Genomic DNA, 21,096 nt, shown 5'->3' with positions numbered 1-21,096 from the left:
AGTGCTAAGTTTGTTTGCTTTCAGACTAAATGCTACAAGTGTCACATGACATTTTGTATGTTATCATATACAAGAAATAAAATTTTTAACTATTGACACGTAAAGAATCCTATTATGTGTGTTGAGACTTTCACCTGACATTGTATTAATCCTTTCTATTGTGTGCTATCATATTCAAGAAATAAAATCTTAGCCATAAACTAGGCTTGAAATAGAAAGGATCTTGTTACGTGTTGAATAATGTAATTATGCTGTAAATAAAATCTCAACTGTACCTATTTGTACACCAAAATAAATTAATACACAAGCAAACATGTAAATAACACAATGCAGATTTCTAGATGATTAACGGTTATCTAATTCTACTAAAAACTGTGATTGTATGGTTGAGGAACTCTCATCTCCACCATCCCTCTCTCTACAATTTCTGAACAGTATTTTCTTCTTTTGTGGAATAAATGTCAAATCTAGCCATTAATGGTGCCAAGGCAAATATTTAGCCATTGTTATATGGCCTGCAATTTCTGAACTTGAGAAGGAAATGAGCATTATTTCAGCTGCATATATTTAGCTTTAAGAAGTATATATTAATATTTCGTTTTAAACTTTTGGAAAAAAATAAAAATAAAAGTATCATATTTCTTGAGCTTATGATGCACTTTGTCAATAACAATCCTCACACCTCTTCTTTTTCTTCTCTTTTAAGCCATATATTACCATTAATACCTGTAATGGTTTTCAATGGGCCTAACTTTCACGTTACTTTTGTCTACGGTGCCTCTTTCAAGGTTTTCACCCTACCCGTGGTATATTATGCGTGTGTTTGGATTGGGCGTCCAGCGTCCAGCGCCTGCGTCCAGCGTCCAGCTTCAGTTTTTTTTTTTTTTTTTTTCCTTCCCAGCCGTAGTTATTGACTTTTCTTCCGTGAACAGTGCATTTGTGCACTGTTCACGGACCCACAAATTTTACTTTTCAGCCACTTTTTCATTAAAAATGGGTTTCACGGTACTATTTACACATTTTAAAATTATTTTGATACAGTGTTTTCAGTTTTCAGTTTTCAGTTTTCAACAATAAGCTCTATCCTAAGTTTATTGAGCATTTGGGGGATAGTGGTTACATAATGGTTTTCAAGGGAAAGTATATTTTAATGTGGGCTTTCTTTCTTTCTTTTTTCTACCTTCTTTCATTTCTTTTCTTTTTCTTTTTTCTTCTTACTTTTTTGTTTTTGTTTTCCCGTCAAGGATTTTTTTTTTCTTTTGAGGCCCAAGATAGGTTTTAGAGGATAATTATCTTGATAGACCATATATTAATAAATGGGATATTTTGATTTTCCTACTAGTAGTAGTAGTAGTATACATTTAACCAAAGGAAAATAACAAAATGTTCTTATCAATATATCGAAGTTTTATGGCATAATCAAAATGACAGGCACATGTAATTCACCTTCCTCCATATCAATTAGAATAAGTGTTCCTCCTTAGAAAGCCCTCTCCGTCATAAAATGACATCGTATGTTGGTGCAAACTTAATTCTCAGGTTTGACAAAGTTTATTTATGCTCCCAATTCGAAAAGAGAGTTCTAGCTAGCCATAATTATCATTGTATAAATCATTAGTCCTCGATTTGAAATTGATTTTTTTTATAGTTCAAATTAATATTTTAAATTAAAGGTGTAATTAGTTTACATTATGAGAGTCAAACAAAATCTAAATTGTAAGATAAACTTAAAATGCAGAGGATCCTATGACATTATGAATAACGTGATTTTGTAGTAAATATCTTTTCACTCCCGTAACCTATTTGCATACCAAAATAAATTAATACAAAATAAAGGGAGCAAATCAATAAAACAATGCAGATCATACTAAATATATGGTTAACATTATACTAGATATATAGTTAACGGTAAACTTCTATTGAATGTGATTGTAATTGTAGAGGAACTCTTTCCATTTCCTCCAACCTTCTCTCTGTGTTGGGAGTTAATGATGGAGATGAACAGTATTCATTTTCCTTTGTTGTATAAATCTCACTTCTAGTGAACGCTGCCAAAGCATTTGGCCATTGTTATGTGCCCCTAAAGTTTCTGAACTTGCCAAAGAAATGAGCATTATTTCAGCCGCATATATGTTAAATATCATATTTCTTGAGCTTATGATGCAGTTCTTGATTGAAACTTTTTAGCTACCAAGTAGCCCCTGAAAAGATTAACTCTACTTATTCTTTGGTTAATTGTTATATATTCAGTATCTAAATGCTTATTATATATATCAATAATCACATTTCCTTCACTAGTCTATCCACCTCACTGCACCAACTCTTTCACAAACCAGCAACTTCAACCATAGCCCACCAACACTAATCTTTCTCTCCTCTTACTTACCACATTAACAATGTCCACCAACATGATCACATTCTTCCTAACTTTGGTCTCATCTATTGTCTCTAACACCTTGGTTTTTTGTCAAACACTTCCTCCAAGTACTGGCCGCCAAGGCGAGTGGCATCTTTTGCATGCATCCATAGGCATATCTGCTATGCACATGCAAGTCTTACATGACAACAAACTCATCATGTTTGATCGCACCGATTTTGGCCAGTCTAACCTCTCACTCCCTAATGGCCTTTGCCGGTATGACTCCCAAGACACTGCACTCGAAATCGATTGCACTGCTCACTCTGTCCTCTACGATATTGACACCAACACTTTCCGGCCTCTTATGGTTCAGACTGACACTTGGTGCTCTTCTGGGGCTGTTCTTCCAAACGGAACCTTCATTCAAATCGGTGGCTTCAACGATGGTGACCACGTTGTTCGCTCATTCACTCCTTGCATCGATGAATACTGTGATTGGATTGAGTTTCCAAATTACTTAATTGAAAGAAGATGGTATGCAAGTAATCAAATACTACCAAATGGTCGTATTATTATTGTTGGAGGGAGAAGACAATTCAATTATGAGTTTTACCCTCAAATGTACTCTTCATCTTTAGGCCTTTTCAGGCTAAGTTTCCTAGCTGAAACCTCGGACCAAAGTGAAAACAATTTGTACCCATTTCTACACCTTTTACCAGACGGAAACTTATTCATTTTCGCTAATACAAGATCGATATTACTCGATTACAACAACAACCGTGTTTTGAAAGAGTATCCTCGTATCCCCGGCAATGATCCTCGTAACTATCCAAGCTCAGGCTCATCAGTATTGCTCCCTCTTGATGAAAACTTACCCAATGTTGTAGCTGAAATCATGGTATGTGGTGGTGCACCACAAGATGGGTTTAGTCGTGCAGCACATGGGAGCTACGGACAAGCACTTTCAACGTGTGGAAGGATAAATGTTAGTGATGAAAACCCTACTTGGGTGATGGAAGACATGCCAATAGCAAGAGTCATGGGTGACATGTTGCTCCTACCTACAGGAGATGTCCTTATAATCAATGGTGCAAGGCAAGGCACCGCTGGATGGGAAAAAGGTCATGCCCCGGTAAGAGCCCCCGTCCTCTATCGCCTTTCTCAACCCCCCAACAGGCGGTTTTCATTCATGGCCGCCTCCCCAAAACCAAGATTATACCATTCCTCAGCTGTTTTAGTACCTGATGGACGGGTTATAGTAGGCGGTAGCAATCCACATATGTATTATAACTTCACTGGAGTTGAGTTCCCCACTGATCTAAGCTTAGAGGCCTTTTCGCCGCCCTATTTAGCGGAGCAGTACGAGGTGGTTAGGCCGAGAATTCTGACTCTAAGCGAGGTTTTAGGGTATGGGGAGTTTTCCACGTTGGTGTTCACGGTGCCAGAGTACTATTCAATAAGGTTTTTGTCTGTAAGGCTAATTGCTCCATCGTTTACAACACATTCATTCTCTATGAATCAGAGAATGGTGGTGCTGAGATTGATTAGGGTAACGCGTGTGGCACCAAATACGTTTGAAGTGACAGTGAGAGGGCCATCCACGGCTGAGATTGCGCCGCAGGGGTATTATATGTTGTTTGTGGTGCATACTGAGATACCAAGCTCTGGTGTGTGGGTGAAGGTGCAGTAATGAAGGGGAATGTAGTTGTGGTGGTGGTGGCGGCGGCGGCCGTGCTCTCTTATCCTAAAATGTTTAGTTTTGCACTTTAGCTTAATGCATGCTTGCTCTCTTATTTATGTACTTCAGAAAAAGGGGTTGGAAGGAAGGTGTGTGATTAATTAATTATAGTTAGAATTTAGTTTTATCAAAGTTGAACGGGTGTGTTTTGAACTTTTGCTTTAAATAAAGCAATAGTAGTTGAATGAAAGGAAAAAAAAAATCCAATTGTTTCACAATTTAGATCTACACTCTATACATATAATGTCTCGAATTTCAAACCAAGAGTCCACTTTTTTTTTCTTTTCCAAATGTCCACATGTATTACATGGTGTATATAAACAATATAGATACAGAGGGAGTGTGAGGAAATTAAGGCCACAAAGCACTATTTGGTACTAAGGTTATAAATGAGCCAAGTTTTGTCCAATATTAAATGTTCAATCTTAGCTCGTTAATAAATTTAACATATTCAAGTTTGACTTGAGTTTGAATCAAGTCTATAAACAAAGTATAAGTTTGAGCATGTTAGAGAGTCCAATAGCTTGAGTTCAACTTGGCTTGGCTTGATTTTAGTCAAGTTAAGCTTGAGCTCAAACTCTAACTTAATATTAAAATCTTGAGGTCGAGATTCTATACAAGTACAATATAAAATAAAATATGTAGTGTTTTGTCATATATGAGCCAACCCTAGTAATAGGCTAGCCCCTTTTGGTTCAATACTAGGCATTTTTGGATGTTGTAGCAGCAATTTATAATGGTTGGTGCAGATCTATTCTTAGTGTAGCATCACTTGTATTTTTTTATTTTTTTGAAAAATGCTAAAAGTATTACTAATTTTACTACAAAAATTATTACAAGTTTGCGTGACAAAGAATGTTATAGTAACATATCAATAACATAATAAATAAATTTCTATATTTTTTTGTGTTATGTTTAAAATTTGACACATCTATTTGTAAAGTCTATAAAACCTATATAATTAAAGGTGAAATATCCATAGCATCAGTACTCCATTTATTTTGTATTTAAAAACTGAAAATTTAATTTGATACTATTATACACCAAAAAAATGAAATTATTACTCGAAAGAGGTAAAAAAAAAGTGAAATTATTATACACCCTAGAAATACTCATGCAATCCATATTCCATAAAGACCAAGGTAACACAAATAATATTCTTTGTAAGATTATGTGATGGCAATACGTACCTACACCTAGCTAGATGATATCAAATTTCTCAATTTAAAAAATAATAATAACTAATTGGTCAATATTTTCAATTTCATATGGTATGAAAGTAAATGACTAAATAAAATAAAAAACAAAAAAAATTATGACTTTGGCATGAAATTCCTAATGTATAACATCCAATAATTGGCGCATCATACTGTTAAAGAAAACATCAATTACAATATAGACTTATAGAGTAGACACTACGGATTAACTAATTAAATCTAATTATCTAAAAAAAAAACTAATTAAATCTAACAATTTAAAACTTTTTAAAAGATATATTCTCTCTGTTACCTCCCCCCCCCCCCCCAAAAAAAAAAAAAAAAAAAAAACCTGCATATAATTAATGAGAAACCTTGACCTTCAAATAATACGGCTGGTAACGTTTTGGCTCATAGAATATTAGTATTTTGTCTCAAACTTCTTTAATGGCTTCCGAGATATATGGCTGTTTCCTATATAACTAGTCAAGCTTTAAAAAAGTAGTATACAATTTGTTTATCTATAACGCCTACCTCGTTTTCTCTAGTCTTTAGGAACCTTCCCTCTTTCGGTCAAGCAAGGTACCCAATTTCATAGTATGAGCCTTCCTTGATCTGTATTAGCGAAACTGTTAATTTGTAAAATCTTAAAAAATAAAATTTTCATATGCATTAGCTGTAAAACCAACTTTCACATTTATGTCATTAAAATCGTGTTGAAAAAATCTCTTGGTTTTCAAAGGAAAAAGTCTATCAAAACGAATTATGAAATTCTAAAAGCGACCTGTTTATTTTACCTTCCCCAGTCTTCCCGTCATTTTAAAAGTCATAACCTTATAATTAAAGTCATAACTCATAACTTTGCGTTTGGTTCGTTTAATTAAGGATTTTATTTCTTTTTATTGTATGTTAAACTTTGTAATATATAGGGTCTGTTTGGATAGAACTTATTTTGCTGAAACTGAAAACTGAAAACACTGTAGCAAAATAATTTTTAAATGTGTGAATAGTATTGTGGGACCTATTTTTAATGAAAAAGTTGCTGAAAAGTGAAATTTGTAGGACCCATAAACAATAATTTTGTATACAGTTCATAGCTGAAAGCCAATATATGCGGCTGGGTTAAAAAAAAAAAAAAAAAAAACGCGGACGTGAACGCAAAAAAGTGCTATCCAAACGCCCTCATAGTCTCCTATCCTTGTGGCTTTTTCAAGAAATCTCAAAATTAATCTGCTCCAATTTTTGGACAAACATATGGTGGTCCTGTTTTATCATGTGAATTTGCCATCCTTACTGATCACTAATTTACAGAAATGAAACAATTTAAGCTGAACTATAAGTCATAGAAAACTATGCTAAGGTTGCGTTTAGCATTTGCTTAAAGAGCCAGTTTTTTTTACTATTTAGTTTATTTTTTGTACTATTTATGGGTCTCATTGTACTTTTTGTATTATTTATGGGTCTCATTGTACTTTTTGGTACTATTCATGGGTTACACTATACTATTTCAGCTACTTTTTAGTTTTAGTTTCAATTTCAGTTAAATAAGTTGTTCCCAAATGGACTGTAAGTGAAACTTGATTAAGCTAACGTTAAGAATGTGTTTGGATCCACGTTTTACTGCTGCGTTTTAAGTCTGCTGCGTTTTCAGTTTTTTTTTTTTCTCCAGCGCGTGAACAGTAACGGGTACTGTTCATGCACATGGAGTTACTGTACAGGAGACCAGAGGTACTATTCATGCACTATTCACACACTGTTCATAGGACCCACAAGCACTTTTTCAGAAAAAAAAAATATATATATATATATATATTAAAAATGGGTCCCACAATACTATTCACACATTTAAAAATTATTTTGCTACAATGTTTTTAGTTTTCAGTTTTCAGCAATAAGTTCTATCCAAACAGATCCTAAGTCCAAATTTCAATAACCATTAAATGTGTAGTAAAAATTTATAATAACTTCAACATTTTCTTTGAAGAATAAAAAACCAAACCTGCCCTCATAATCAACCTCAGGAGGAAGACCCAAGAGGGAATCTAATTTAGTGAATCTCAACCTTAATTAAATTCACACTGTGAAACAACTTTAGATTTGATTTTAGCCATATATACAAGCCAATTATAGCTAAGCTGTTTGTCCAAAAAAAAAATTATAGCTAAGCTGAAAGGAACTTGAGAAGCTTCTAAGCTCAAAGTTTGGTAATCATTACACATGCTTTTCTTATATAGCAAAGACAAAAGTATGTTTTGGTGATCTGGTCAGTTGAAACTGACAAGTATATATATATATATAACCGTCCCTACCTTCTTCTTTTTTTTCCAAAACGCGTGAAAACATGTATTGTAAAACATGTAAAAAGGTCTTTTATAATTAATGGAATTGGTTGTGATCAACTCAATCTTGATTTATATTAATTAAGTAGCTAGGTTGTGCTCCTCCCTTGCAATTAATTACTTTTAAAAAAAAAGGTACGTAACAAAAAGACCTACACTTATAATATGGTAAACTTGACAAACCTAAATATATAGACTAACAATTTCAACTATGGAAAGAGTAGATAACCTCATTGATCCAATCACAAGATCATGATGAGTATCATTGATTGATCAAATATTTCTTCCCCATAAAGCTGGGTTATTAAATCCATCCCGTTGAGTGATAGAACGGTGCAAGACATTCAAACTTGGGCATACACAAGCTCAAAGTTTGTAATAAGATCAAAATGTTCATTTGGCGAGCTGCAGAGACATATTGCCAACTAAACTTAATCTGGAAGTTTATACGATGTTGGATGTAAGTGTTGTGAGGATAGGGAGGAGTTAACAGACCATGTCTTGTTGTGTTGCCCATATACTGAAGAGGTGTGAAAGTTTACATGCTTGAGAAATACTTTGTACCGATATATGGTTAAATCTATCTTTTGTTGATGTTGTAGACCAAATACTAAATGGAGCAAATACCCAAAGACTACAATATTCTTTACAACTATCTAAATGATTTGGTACAATTGTAACTAATAAAGCTCGACAAGGCACACCATGGCCTAACCCTGTCTCCCTAGCCAGATCTACTACTGCCGATGCTCTAGAAGAATTAGAAGCTAATTTTGGTAGTTTTACTTGAGGTTTTTCAAAAAGTTTAGTTGTTGTTATGTATAGGAAGTATTTCTTTTTGTCTTTGTCTGTTGTTAGGGGAATTAGATAAATATGGCAGAGGCAAATGGATCGAATTCAAAGTGTGTGTGTGTATATATACTTTGAATTAGATCAATTTTAGCTATACAAGAGCATGTTAACTAATTAAGCTGAGCGTAACTGGGGTAAACTTATCCTAAACCCAAAAATTGATCACTACTAATCGTTATTCATGCGTGACAAAATCAAAGCTTTACTTTCGTCCAATTCATTTGGACAAGTGAAAACCCCTACTTTATTGTCAAAAGCGTGTGGAATTCTAAAACATGTGAAGAATAAAATAATAATTAAAAAAAAAAAAAAAACCCAATGATTATAAGCGTAAATTTATCCAGTTAGTTGTGAATCACCGCGCGATAAAGTCTATATTGATTATTAAGTAGCTTGGTTGATTACAAAGAAGAAAAAAAGGGGTAGCTTTGGTTGATTATTCATTTTGGTTGGATTTGGGTCTCACTCTTATAAAACCTTCATGTCTTCATATATATTAAAAATAAATAAAAAAAAGAAGAAGAAAAGTCCGCACCATATACCCTGTTAAGGAAGCCCTGTTAAGGAAGATGCGAGAAGGAATATAATTTGGTGAACTTGACAACCTTGCTTTTAACATGATGAAACAACTTTGGATTCAATTATTTATTCTAGCCTATCTGCTAATTAGTTGAGTGAATATGCACGGGTACAATTAAATATATATATATATATATATATATATATATATATATATATATATATAAAAGTTTCTAACTACCTTATAAATAATAACTGTTCATGATATTAAGTAAAAAGTTGATAAATTCGAATTATTTTTAACTAGACAAATAAATGGCATTGGAAAACATAGTTTTTCAAACTCTTGCTTCTTTTAATTTAAAATATATGATTGGGTTTCTTATGGGTCATTTATATTGAATTCCATGTATTTTGTACTAAATTAACTTACTTAACACAAAAATTAAAAATTTTAGATGAGACACATCTTACAAAATTAGATTACAGTTGAAATTTATTTTAAATTTGTGGTGGGTCTTCTTGCACTTTTGGGCTGGGCTGCCTCTTGCTGCCTTCGGCCACGCTGAGACCCAAGTGTTCTGGGTAGGAGAGTAGGACCGGTCCAATTGCAACTCACCTTGGTCCGGCTTGTGCACAAATTATGCCCATTTTTTGCTGAAACTTTGATCACATGCCCATATGATAGTATAGCTGTTACAAAAGAGTTATGGCAGGCGGATACAGTGTGACAATGATAAAGGCAACACACATGCTGTTAGACAAAACAAAACTATTGCAAAAGAGTTACGACAGATAAATATAATAAAACAATAATAAAAATAGATATGCTTATTGCCAGGCAAGACAAAATAAGGGATCTTTAATTAAAATAAGGAAAAGAACGATATAGCAACAAGGAACACATTATAAGTGAAATTGCAAAAACGAGAAAGGAAATAATAACGATAAGTAATGAAATCAAAGAAGGAAAAGGTTAGTTTGCTGTGTTCAATTGTGTTACGGGACTAAGACTAAGGAGGGATCCACTCCCTCAATGTGAATAACCTCTCAAGAAGATCCTACTGTAGAAATTATCCATTTTGAGAGAACGGGCCCGAATGACTTATGCTCAAACGAATTTTTCCTCCTCAACAGATGGTAGGCTTTTAGAGGGAGAGAAGGGATTAGCCTATCGATGCATACGTGCCTTTCTACACTCTCTATTTCTCTTCCTGATTCTCTTTTTCTTCCTTTTTTCTCTCTGTTTTGTTACTTTTATTCTTTCCCCCTCTTTTCTTTCTTCCTTAGTGCTTGCTCTTATAGTGTTATGGTGATGATGGTGCTGTATTTCTCTCTTAGTGGTTGCTACTGTTGCGATGATGATACCGTGCACGGCAAGGGCCCTTTATATACTGCATGCCATGACTTTTTTTTACCATTTTATCCTTTAACTACTTTTGTCTGTATTTTTGTGTCCTTCCCAACCACCCACTAGTTTGTCAATTGCCCAACCACCACCACTTATCTGTGCTGACTGTGCAACTCCCCATTACCAGACAAAAAAAATTATTTTGTTTGCTTATTTACCATGGCATTCTTATCCACCATAGTGTGAGTATTCTCTCTTGCTATCCTTCATGGCATACACCTAGTGGTTCCAACTCATCCTTCCCTCTTTTGGGTGGTATGTTACTCCAACATGACATTTTCCCCAAAAGAGTTTGAGTAGGAACCCTAGAATAGGCTTTCCTTTCTCTCCACCACCAGACCAAACCTTCTCTTACCTCTGACCTATGACTCACAACTCTTGTATTGACTAGGTACAGGTTGGTGGTACCTGGGCCTTAGACGTGCTCCACTTCCGTGTATGTCTAAAGCTTGTCTGCTACTCATGCATTAGCCATGGACTAGAGGTTTGTCTACGCGTTCTGCTGCTCATTCTTAACCTCTTATAGCGTGAACTATTTTCTAATCCTCCATTATTTATGGCTTGCTTCCTCCAAGAGCTAGGCCTTGTTTGATTGTAGGTTTTTCTCCCTTTTAACCCATTGTTTGCTCCTTCCGTTGGCTTATTAGTATTCCTACCATGCCATTCTGTTATTCCTGCTGAAGCGCTATTTGATGCATGCTTGTTGGGCCTCTTTCGAGCCTATTGTATTCTCTTCTTTCAATTGGTTACAATGTCCCAGTATGGTCATTGAGTTTATACTCATGCTACTTTAGGCTTTCTTGACCATTATATTGCTTGTGGGCTCTTTTGGCCCATTTCTTTCTCATTGGGCATCCTCGGCCCATTTGCTTTCCATGGGCATTCTCGGCTCATTTTCTAATTTTGCATTCCTATGGGCTTTTACTAACTCTTTTGGGCTTCCCTGGCCTAATTACCATATCCTTCATCCTTGGAGTTCATGAGCTTTCCATTAACCCCTTACTTTCTTAATTCATTACTTCGGCCCTGTTGTGGCTCATTCTTGCTCTTCTATATCACATAATGCCCATAGGTTTACTACTTCTTTCTCTGGACTCCTTTGGGCCCATTTGCTTTCCTCAAAGCTTATTTGTTTACTTTATGGGCCTATGACCCATTATTCTTGCCACTCAGACTTAATGAGTTTTCTCTCAATCTTGCTAACTCTTTCCTGCCCATATTGCTGGGCTTCTTCCTGCTATTGGGCTTTTCCAAAATGAGCATCAACAAAATTCTAATTAGATTTTATCTCATCTTTTGCTTTAAATACATATATATACACTAGGTTTGCTCAAGTATTAGTTAAGCTCGAGTTTGGGGTGACCTTGTCACTTGACTTGATTATGTCAAATAACAAATTTTTGAACCTGCTATGATCAACCACTAGATTGGGTGAAAACCACTCATTGCGGGTGGACGGTAGGTTCTTAGGCAAGCCATTAGATTAGAAAAAGGAAACGAAAAAGAAATTATCAAATCACTCCACAAATCCCATAAGAGTAGTTCTAAGATCACAAATTATTTCACAATTTTAATGTGATACATTGCAAGTAGTTAACCATCACTTACATATAAACCCATCATTTTTTTTCTTTACCAATTATACTCTACCACAACAGTATTGTGGCAAAAAATTGTAAAAAATTTGTGTTCCTAAACTTTTTCTTCCCATAATTTTCCTACTGACAGTGACACATATATGTTGACACGTATAAGGCATCTACTTAGAAAATATAATTAGATGAGTTGGGTTTAACAGATTTATTTGATGGAAACTTGACAACCTGACTTGATGTAATCAGTTTTTGTACCTTTTAAACCCATTGCCAATTGAGTTTTCTTTTGAATATGACCATTTTGGATTAGATTAAACTGGGTCGAATGGTAATACCAAAAAAAAAAAAAAAGAGGGAGAGAACAAAGTAAATCACTCATTGATAATTAACTTAATTTAATGAAAGTGGTTGGTATAGACACTGTCTTGATTGATTAATTAGCCTAGCCACCTATTTAAAAAAGATTAGTCGCAAGTTTAATTATTAACAACTAAGGCTTGACGTTAGCATCTGAGGTGATATCCCTATGTTGTAGTAACTAGTAAGTAATCATAGAGTTCCACCTCAAAAAATAATAATAATAATAATCATAGAGTTGGTCTTTATTTTTTATTTATTTATTTTTATTTACGGTAAAAGGTAGAAAGTAATTTGACCGTCATAATAAAGCTAAAATTTCTTTATTTATTATTGTACGGGCGTCGCCCTCCTTCAAGCCCACTTACTCAAAGATCCATGGAGGTAATAACACATGTAAGAACTTTACACTGATCACGTGTAAAAACACTCACCGCATGGCTGGCGAGGGTGAAATCTCGCCGCCTCCGACAGATATGTCTTCCGAGCAGGTTGAACTCAAAATGCACGACATCACCTAGGGGATGCCGCTGCCAAGCAGAGAACTTACTAGCGGAACTGGTTCCAACGCCACTATCACCTTCTCCCACCCATCACCAAACATTCACTTAAGTGAAATGATATTGGGCATTCCTTCCGTTGCCTAAAGAATGCTCCTACCGAGCATAAAGTCTAACGGTGGAGCTAGTTTCAATGCCACTGCCACCTTCTCCCACTCACAATTAAGCATCCACTTAGGGGAGACAGTATTGGACCTCTCCTTTCACCTACCAGGAAAGTGATCACGGCCATTCCACTAACTTTGGCTATAAATAAGTAAGGAAGATTCAGTTGAAAGGGTTGACGATTCTGGAGAGCAGAGACTAAGGAGAGGAAGTGATCACCTTGGAAAGAAGGAGAGAGTGGTCTTGAGAGCATATGGGACTTGGGTACATGGGTTGCTGAGCATAGTATCCCCCATTGTAAGAAATCCAAAAGCCCACGATACAAATAGATTGTGAGTCCAAATTCCTTTTAGGCCCAATAGCCATATCTGGGCACACACAAGTATTATTATTTTTTAGAATCAATACTGGAAATTTTATTCAAATAATTGAAAGATTAGAAGTGACAAAAAAAGAAATGTACATGAAATAGAATCCATCAAAACTATCAAATGGAAATTATAATGTTTTTGTTCTCCTAGCTAAGATATGAGCTACAGAACCATGTCTCTCTTAATACGAGAGAAAAAAAATGAGTTGTAAATTTTAGAGAAATGTTATGTTTACAATATTTTCATAACACTTTTGTAAGTGCACAATTGCACCTGGACCCAAGAACAGTTATGGGCTCAGGCCCAATGAGCCTTAAACAATACGAATTTGTAGAGTGTGGGCTTGAAACCTAGGTTAGAAGTGTGTGGGGATTAAATGACAAACTAAAGATGCAAGTACTTGGAAACAACAAGGAATATTGTAAATAGGCCTCCTCGGAAGTAAGCCGAGAGCTGTTCTTATATTATATCTTTCTCTTTGTCTTTTTTCTTTTTAGGTTACAAAAAGTCCGTCCCTGTTTCTGTTCCAGGTTTCTCCTTAAATACTTCTCTCCTTAATACTTTATACACGTGTTGCCCCAACTCCTCCCTTAGCCTAGATATTTCTTTTCTTAGTGCCTTTGAACAGTAACTAGAAGTTTCCCTTCCACTGTTCAAGTGTCACTTCCCCATTAATGCGGCTAGGGTGGTTGGTGCAGGGTCTTTAATGTGGAGGTAGCAGCCTTTATCTTTGATATTTCTCCAACATCGGTGCTTATAGGACATTCAAGAGTTCACTCCCTCTAACCATTGGTCTTGACCATGTCCTTCCCTAACCTTTACCATGAAGTCCCGGGTTCTTCGGTGTCAGTCCGAGGGGAAAAACATCCTCGGCTGGATCCTCGGATCCTCGGCGTATGGGCCGACCCGAAGTACTAACAAGCCCTAAACTCAAGAGCAGGTCGGCCTTCCTTAGCAAGACCCAACGGCCCATATTCCTATCAAGGTCTTTTTACTCCCCACAATAGCCCCTCAAAACTCTAATTTTCGACATCCGAGGAGAAAAATAGGGTTTTGATCTAACGAGGATCTACTCCTACCACTTTATAAGTGATGGCACGTGTGGAAATCGTTTCGCGTCCCAGAAGATGCCACTTGGCGGTTTTATTTTCAAAAACGCGCGCATTTATTACTGTAAGTTACTCTTTGTCTCCCATGTTCAACGGTGAGATGGGCATCCAACGGTCCTCGTTACTCTACGAAATTTTAGGCGAGACAAATATAATTTCGAGGCCGCCTTTTCGCACGTCGTGACGCTTCGGGAACCTGCGCCTTCATTTAAGTCATCAGGGATCAATCCCATCAAAACAACAACAATCATTCTTTACCAGCAGAAAACCGTGGAAACCTGTACCTTCAACTTTGTAAGTTCTTGCTCTCTCTATTCTTAACCTTTTCTCCTCGGATACAGTCCTCGGCTGTCTTCGTAAACACCCTCCCCTTTAGAGTTTAACCTTTCGTTCTTTTCTAATGGGTAAGTTTAAGTGTCTAGTTGATACCGCCGCTGGGATGGAGGGCTTTAGGGCTAAATACCGTATTCCCAGCGATGTAGGACTAAAATATTGCCCGGCAGAAGCCGTGGCCGGTTCTAGGAAAGAGGAAGAGGTTATCATCCCTATGATAGCCTTTATAGAGGGTGGGATGACCCTTCCAATGAAACCCGTAATGAGGGAGTACCTTCGCAACCACCGGTTGTGTCCCGATCAATGCCTCCCAAACGTTTTTAGAGTTCTAGGTAGTGTAGATGCTCTAAACGAGCAGATGGGTTTAAACCTCACATGGCACGATGTCGTGTTCCTATATGAGTCCCATAAACTTTCTAAGGTAGGTTATTATATTAAATCTCGGTCCAGCACCGTTAGGCTAATCTCCTGTCTGCCCAAATCAAACAAAGGCATGAAGGACGACTACTTGATCGTGTCTGGGAACTGGCACGACGGCCTCCACTGCCCAGTTGAGTGGGGGGATCCAGGTGCGACGCCGTAGGATTAATCTCCCCACAACACAACTTCTCCTAACACACACAGAAATGCGTATTCGTATTTACTTAAATTTGTTAAATATCTGTGTGAATCTGACCAGGTTTGTTTGTTTTGACGTCTTTTTTGCAGATAAGCAGCACGTGCGTCCTCGTCTGAGTCACTGTAACATTGCCGATCTAAACCGAGTACTTCGCTCCGAGGTGTTCGTTAGTGAAGACTTACAACTCCGGGCTGCTCACCTCATTCTAGGGTACAATCCCCTTTCCTCAGACTTCCAGGAGATAGAGAACGCCATAATTGCGGGCGACCGAAGACGAAGGAGGATAAACGTAGCTCGGCCCCACTTTCTGGACGACCGCGACCTCCCGGACGCTCCTAACACCGTTTTGTACAACCAGCCTATAGCAGCAATTCCCCTTGCTGTGCATTCACAAGCAACTGTCGTTCCAGAAGAGCAGGTGTCTTCTTCACACACGCTTGACGACGAGATAGATCAATTCCATCTCGAAGACACCGAGAGACCTCGCGGGAACCAGTTTGTGGTACTTTCCGACGAGGAGGAAGAAGCCACCGAGGCCTCTGGAATTGCAGGGTTTGTGGTTGCCCTTCCCGAGGACGAATTTGAAGAAGACATGGGAAGAATGGAGGGTCTCCTCACCAATAGGGCTACTAAGGTTGCAGAGAAAAAGAAAACGGGGACGTCCCAAGTTCCCCCAGCTTTACCTCCTCCCTCTCCTCCAGCTGAGCCAAAAATTCCAGCCGAGGACCCAAAGAAGAAGAGGAAGGGGGATAACGAGGGGACGATTAATAAAGACCCCAAGAAGCCACGACAACAACTCCCACCGGCCCAGCAGCAGAAGGTGGACAAGGGCAAGGGTAGGGCCCGCTCGGTTGAAATCGGGGAATTCAGGGACGAGGCTGAAGTGCGCCGAGCACCGACCACCTGGTCCCCCGATCTAAGACTGGACGGCGCACCCATCTCCTGCCAGTCCAGTATAAGGGCAGTTCAACAAGGCCATGCCCACCACCTGGCCGAGGTCTTGGAACGCCCTCTCCTGCTGCCCAAGGACATGGAGACCTTGGAAAAAATGGGCCAGCCACAACTATTCCTCTCCCTAAAAAGAGACTTAGCGCTGGTAAGTTTTTCCCTTTCTTTTAGGAAGATTCCACTTTTAACAGTATTTATAAGTAAGTTTTTTTTTTCTTTTACTATTCCTAACTTCATCATACTTTGTTACAGGCTATTCAGGAGGTCTTTGTAGCTGAGAAGTTTATTGAAGACACTCGGAAAATAGCCAGAACTGAGCTCGAAATCAGGATGGAGACTGAGAAGTCCTTGGGTACAGCCCTTGCCGAGAACGAGAAGCTGACCTCGGAGGTGGCAGATCTGAGGAGAGAGAAAAATGGGGTCGAGTCAAGCTTGAAGACTATGAAGACCCAGATAGAAGGACAGCGCAAGCTCCTTCGTGAAAGAGATGAAGAGCTCTCCCAAGCTTAAAGGGAGTGCTCGGATCTGAAGAAGGAACTGGCGTTGATGAAAAAAGAAGCCAGCTCCTTCCAACTCTCTCTCCAAGCTGCCAAGCAGGCAAGTTTCGATAAAGGGGTAGCAACCACAGAGGAGCAGCTGACAGAGGAGTTCGCGGCTTTATGCCGCGAATACTGTCAAAAAGTATGGGGGGAAGCTTTAAACGTAGCAGGAGTTCCCCAATCTTCGGATCTGAGGAAGTCCGAGAACGTTTGGCTTCCCCTAGAAATACAGGAGATTGAAGAGGCTCCTGCTGCTACTCCTACCCCCGAGATAACTCTTCCTGCTCTACCTCCGGTGGTCCCACAGCAAATTCCTGATCCTACAGAACCTTCTGGTTCCAACAAAGAGAAGGAAGGAGGAGGGGATGCAGAGAAGGACTTAAGCCAGACAGTTGAACCCAACGTCCTTCCAACTAAGACAGCCGATAAGGGAAAGCAAGTCTTGACTCCCTTTGAGCTGGAGTTGAGAAAGACCGAGGGCACCAGTACCTCCCAGCAAGATCCTCCTCCAAAAGCTTAGGACTTAGCTTAGGGCTTCTCTTTTTCCATTTTTGAATTATATATGTAATGTATATTCAACTGATTAATGAAGAACAATTTCGTTTGCTTTTCACTTGGGTTGTATCTATTTTTACTTTGTTCTTTTTGTACTTATTACAAAAGTTTCCCATTAAATCATATCAAAAGTTTCTCAGAGTACACAAATCTAACTCCAAGGATTGCACAATCATAACTTCCACATAATCATGCGTATATTATTAAAGATTTAATAAAAGGTGACATGGTTAATATATTTGAACAATGCCTTGATTAAAAAGAAGAGAAGACCTCATATAACGATTAAACCCTTGTAATGCACAGCACTGTTTCTAGTAAGATGTAAGATCCGAGGACCATTCCTTACATAAATTTTCTTGACATTTAAGGATATAAGACTTAAGATCCAAGTTAATAAACAGCAACGCATTAACACCCAGGCATAATCAGAAGTTAACTTTAATCAAAGTCGTAGTCCGAAGATAAGTCTTAAGCAATCTTTCGTTTAATTCTTAAAAATTGTAACTGTAAATGTTAATTTTCCCAAAGTAGGAGGTCCGAGGACCCGGCATAACTAAGGTTCTATTTAACAAATGATAAGACATCAATTTCCACAAGGTTTGTGGTCCGAGGACTGCACTTAACCAAGTTTCTGTTTGATTCTTTAGAACAGCAACTTCAAATGTTAATTTTCCCAAAGTAAGAGGTCCGAGGACCCGGCATAACTAAGGTTCTGTTTAACAAATGATAAGACATCAATTTCCACAAGGTTTGTGGTCCGAGGACTACACTTAACCAAGTTTCTGTTTGATTCTTTAGAACAGTAACTTCAAATGTTAATTTTCCCAAAGTAGGAGGTCCGAGGACCCGGCATAACTAAGGTTCTGTTTAACAAATGATAAGACATCAATTTCCACAAGGTTTGTGGTCCGAGGACTGCACTTAACCAAGTTTCTGTTTGATTCTTTAGAACAGTAACTTCAAATGTTAATTTTCCCAAAGTAGGAGGTCCGAGGACCCGGCATAACTCAGGTTCTGTTTAACAAATGATAAGACATCAATTTCCACAAGGTTTGTGGTCCGAGGACTGCACTTAACCAAGTTTCTGTTTGATTCTTTAGAACAGTAACTTCAAATGTTAATTTTTCCAAAGTAGGAGGTCCGAGGACCCGGCATAACTAAGGTTTTGTTTAACAAATGATAAGACATCAATTTCCACAAGGTTTGTGGTCCGAGGACTGCACTTAACCAAGTTTCTGTTTGATTCTTTAGAACAGTAACTTCAAATGTCAGAGCTAGCCATAACTTTGAAGTATTAATTGACAAAAGCTCATTTGATTAATAATAATACCTTCTAAGATTATTTACATTCCATGGACGTGGTACAATTCGTTCGTCTAGGTCAGCTAGCCTATACGACCCTATGCCTGCTATTGAAACAATGCGATAGGGGCCTTCCCAGTTAGGTCCTAGCTTACCCCATGCTGAGTTCTTAGAAGTGCCTACAACTTTCCTTAATACAAGATCACCAGGTGCAAGTGGCCTTAGCTTCACGTGGGCATCATATCCTCGTTTTAGCTTCTGCTGATAATAAGCCAATTGGACCATAGCTGCCTCACGCCGTTCCTCAAGTAAATCAAGATCTTTCTCTAGAAGTCCCTGGTTATTCTCTAGGCTAAAAGAACTTGTCTTTAGAGTAGGAAAACCAGATTCTAGTGGTATCACCGCTTCGGCTCCATAAGTCATAGAGAATGGTGTTTCTCCAGTGGACCTGCGCGGTGTGGTCCGATATGTCCACAGGACATGAGGGAGCTCTTCTACCCATTTGCCTTTCGCATCATCCAACCTCTTCTTGAGCCCGTTGACTATGACCTTGTTAACGGCCTCGGCCTGCCCATTTCCTCGAGGATAAGCTGGGGTAGAGTATCTATTTGTGATGCCCATGTCACCACAGTATTGCCTAAAGGCGTTGCTGTCAAATTGAACGCCGTTGTCTGAGACAAGTGTATGCGGTATACCAAATCTAGTGACAATATTTTTCCATATAAATTTCTTGGAATCAACATCTCGGATATTGGCTAAGGGCTCAGCTTCAACCCATTTAGTGAAGTAGTCTGTTCCCACGAGCAGCCATCTTTTGTTACCAGCAGCTCTCGGAAATGGCCCTACAATGTCCAAGCCCCATTGTGCGAAAGGCCAAGGGCTGGAGAGAGGGTTAAGAACCCCTCCAGGTTGGTGGATATTAGGGGCGAACCTCTGACATTGATCACATTTTCTGGCATAGTCCTGAGCCTCCCTCTGCATATTGGGCCACCAATAACCCTGAGTCAAGGCTCTATGGGCTAAGGACCTTCCCCCAGTGTGGCTCCCACAAATTCCCTCATGTAATTCCTCCAGTAATGATTCTGTTGATTCAGGGTGTACACATAACAAATACGGTCCTGAAAAGGATCGTTTGTATAGCTTCTGGTCCTCGGACAACCAGAAACGCGGCGCCTTTCGACGTACCTTTTCTGCTTCAACCTTGTCTTCAGGAAGGATGTCATTTTTAAGAAAAGATATGATCGAATCCATCCAACTAGGACCAGGCCTTATTAGATGGATGCGAGGTGCGTTAGTAGTTACAAGAGAAGGTTCTACCAGATCCTCAACGAGAATAACCCTTGGTAGACCTTGAGCCGAGGATGTTGCCAATGTAGCCAAAGAATCTGCATGAGTGTTTCCACTCCTAGAGACATGAGCTAAGGCAAAGGAGTCGAATTCAGCCTGCTGACGCTTGACTTGGGCCAAATATTCTTGCATTCTGGGGTCTCTAGCCTCCATGGTCCCCATGACTTGGCCAACCACTAACTGAGAGTCCGAGAACACATGGATTTCCTTGCCACCCATCTTATGTACCATTTGCATGCCTACCAAGACCGCTTCATACTCGGCCTCATTATTAGTAGCCGAGAAGGCCAATCTCAAAGATTTTTCAAAGACAATTCCTTCAGGGGACATTAGAACAAGTCCAACACCAGACCCTTTATGATTAGCAGCCCCATCCACATAAACTTTCCAAGCCGAGGGCGATATGGCTGTGATCACACCAACTGATTTTTCACCCATGTGTGCTTCCTTTGAAGTTTCTTCTAACAATGGTTCAGTAAACTCTGCCACCAAATCAGCGAGGACCTGACCCTTCACCGAGGTGCGAGGCTTGTATTTAACATCAAAGGCTCCCAAAATGGTTCCCCATTTTGCCACCCTGCCAGAATAATCAGCACTACGCAACACAGCCTTGAGAGGCAACTGGGTCAAAACAACCATAGTATGAGACTGGAAATAATGAGGAAGTTTGCGCGTGGCGTGGACTACTGCCAGAAGCGCTTTTTCCAAGGGCAGATAGCGCACCTCGGCCTCATTCAAGGACCTACTAACGTAGTAAATCGGTCTCTGCACTCCATTTTCATTTCTTATAAGGACTAAGCTCACCGCGTGAATAGCCACAGCCAGATAAGCGAATAAAACCTCGTCCACCTCAGGGCGAGATAAGATGGGTGGCCGAGAAAGATATTGCTTAAGCTGTTGGAAAGCTAACTCGCAGTCCTCGGTCCATTGAAACCCTTT

At 38.6% G+C, this 21,096-nt stretch overlaps 1 protein-coding gene across 1 annotated transcript; it reads left to right on the top strand.

The window, feature by feature from the left end:
- Positions 1–2,528: 2,528 nt before the first annotated feature.
- LOC142627611 (aldehyde oxidase GLOX) lies at positions 2,529–4,049 on the top strand. The gene has a single exon (XM_075801483.1). The coding sequence runs from the start codon at positions 2,541–2,543 to the stop codon at positions 4,047–4,049; it is 1,509 nt and encodes a 502-aa protein (XP_075657598.1). The 5' UTR covers positions 2,529–2,540.
- The last annotated feature ends 17,047 nt before the right edge of the window (positions 4,050–21,096 follow it).

Source organism: Castanea sativa, chromosome 3, assembly GCF_040712315.1.
Source record: "Castanea sativa cultivar Marrone di Chiusa Pesio chromosome 3, ASM4071231v1".
In the NCBI taxonomy this organism is placed as follows: Eukaryota; Viridiplantae; Streptophyta; class Magnoliopsida; order Fagales; family Fagaceae; genus Castanea; species Castanea sativa.
This window is presented reverse-complemented; position numbering and strand designations above follow the sequence as displayed.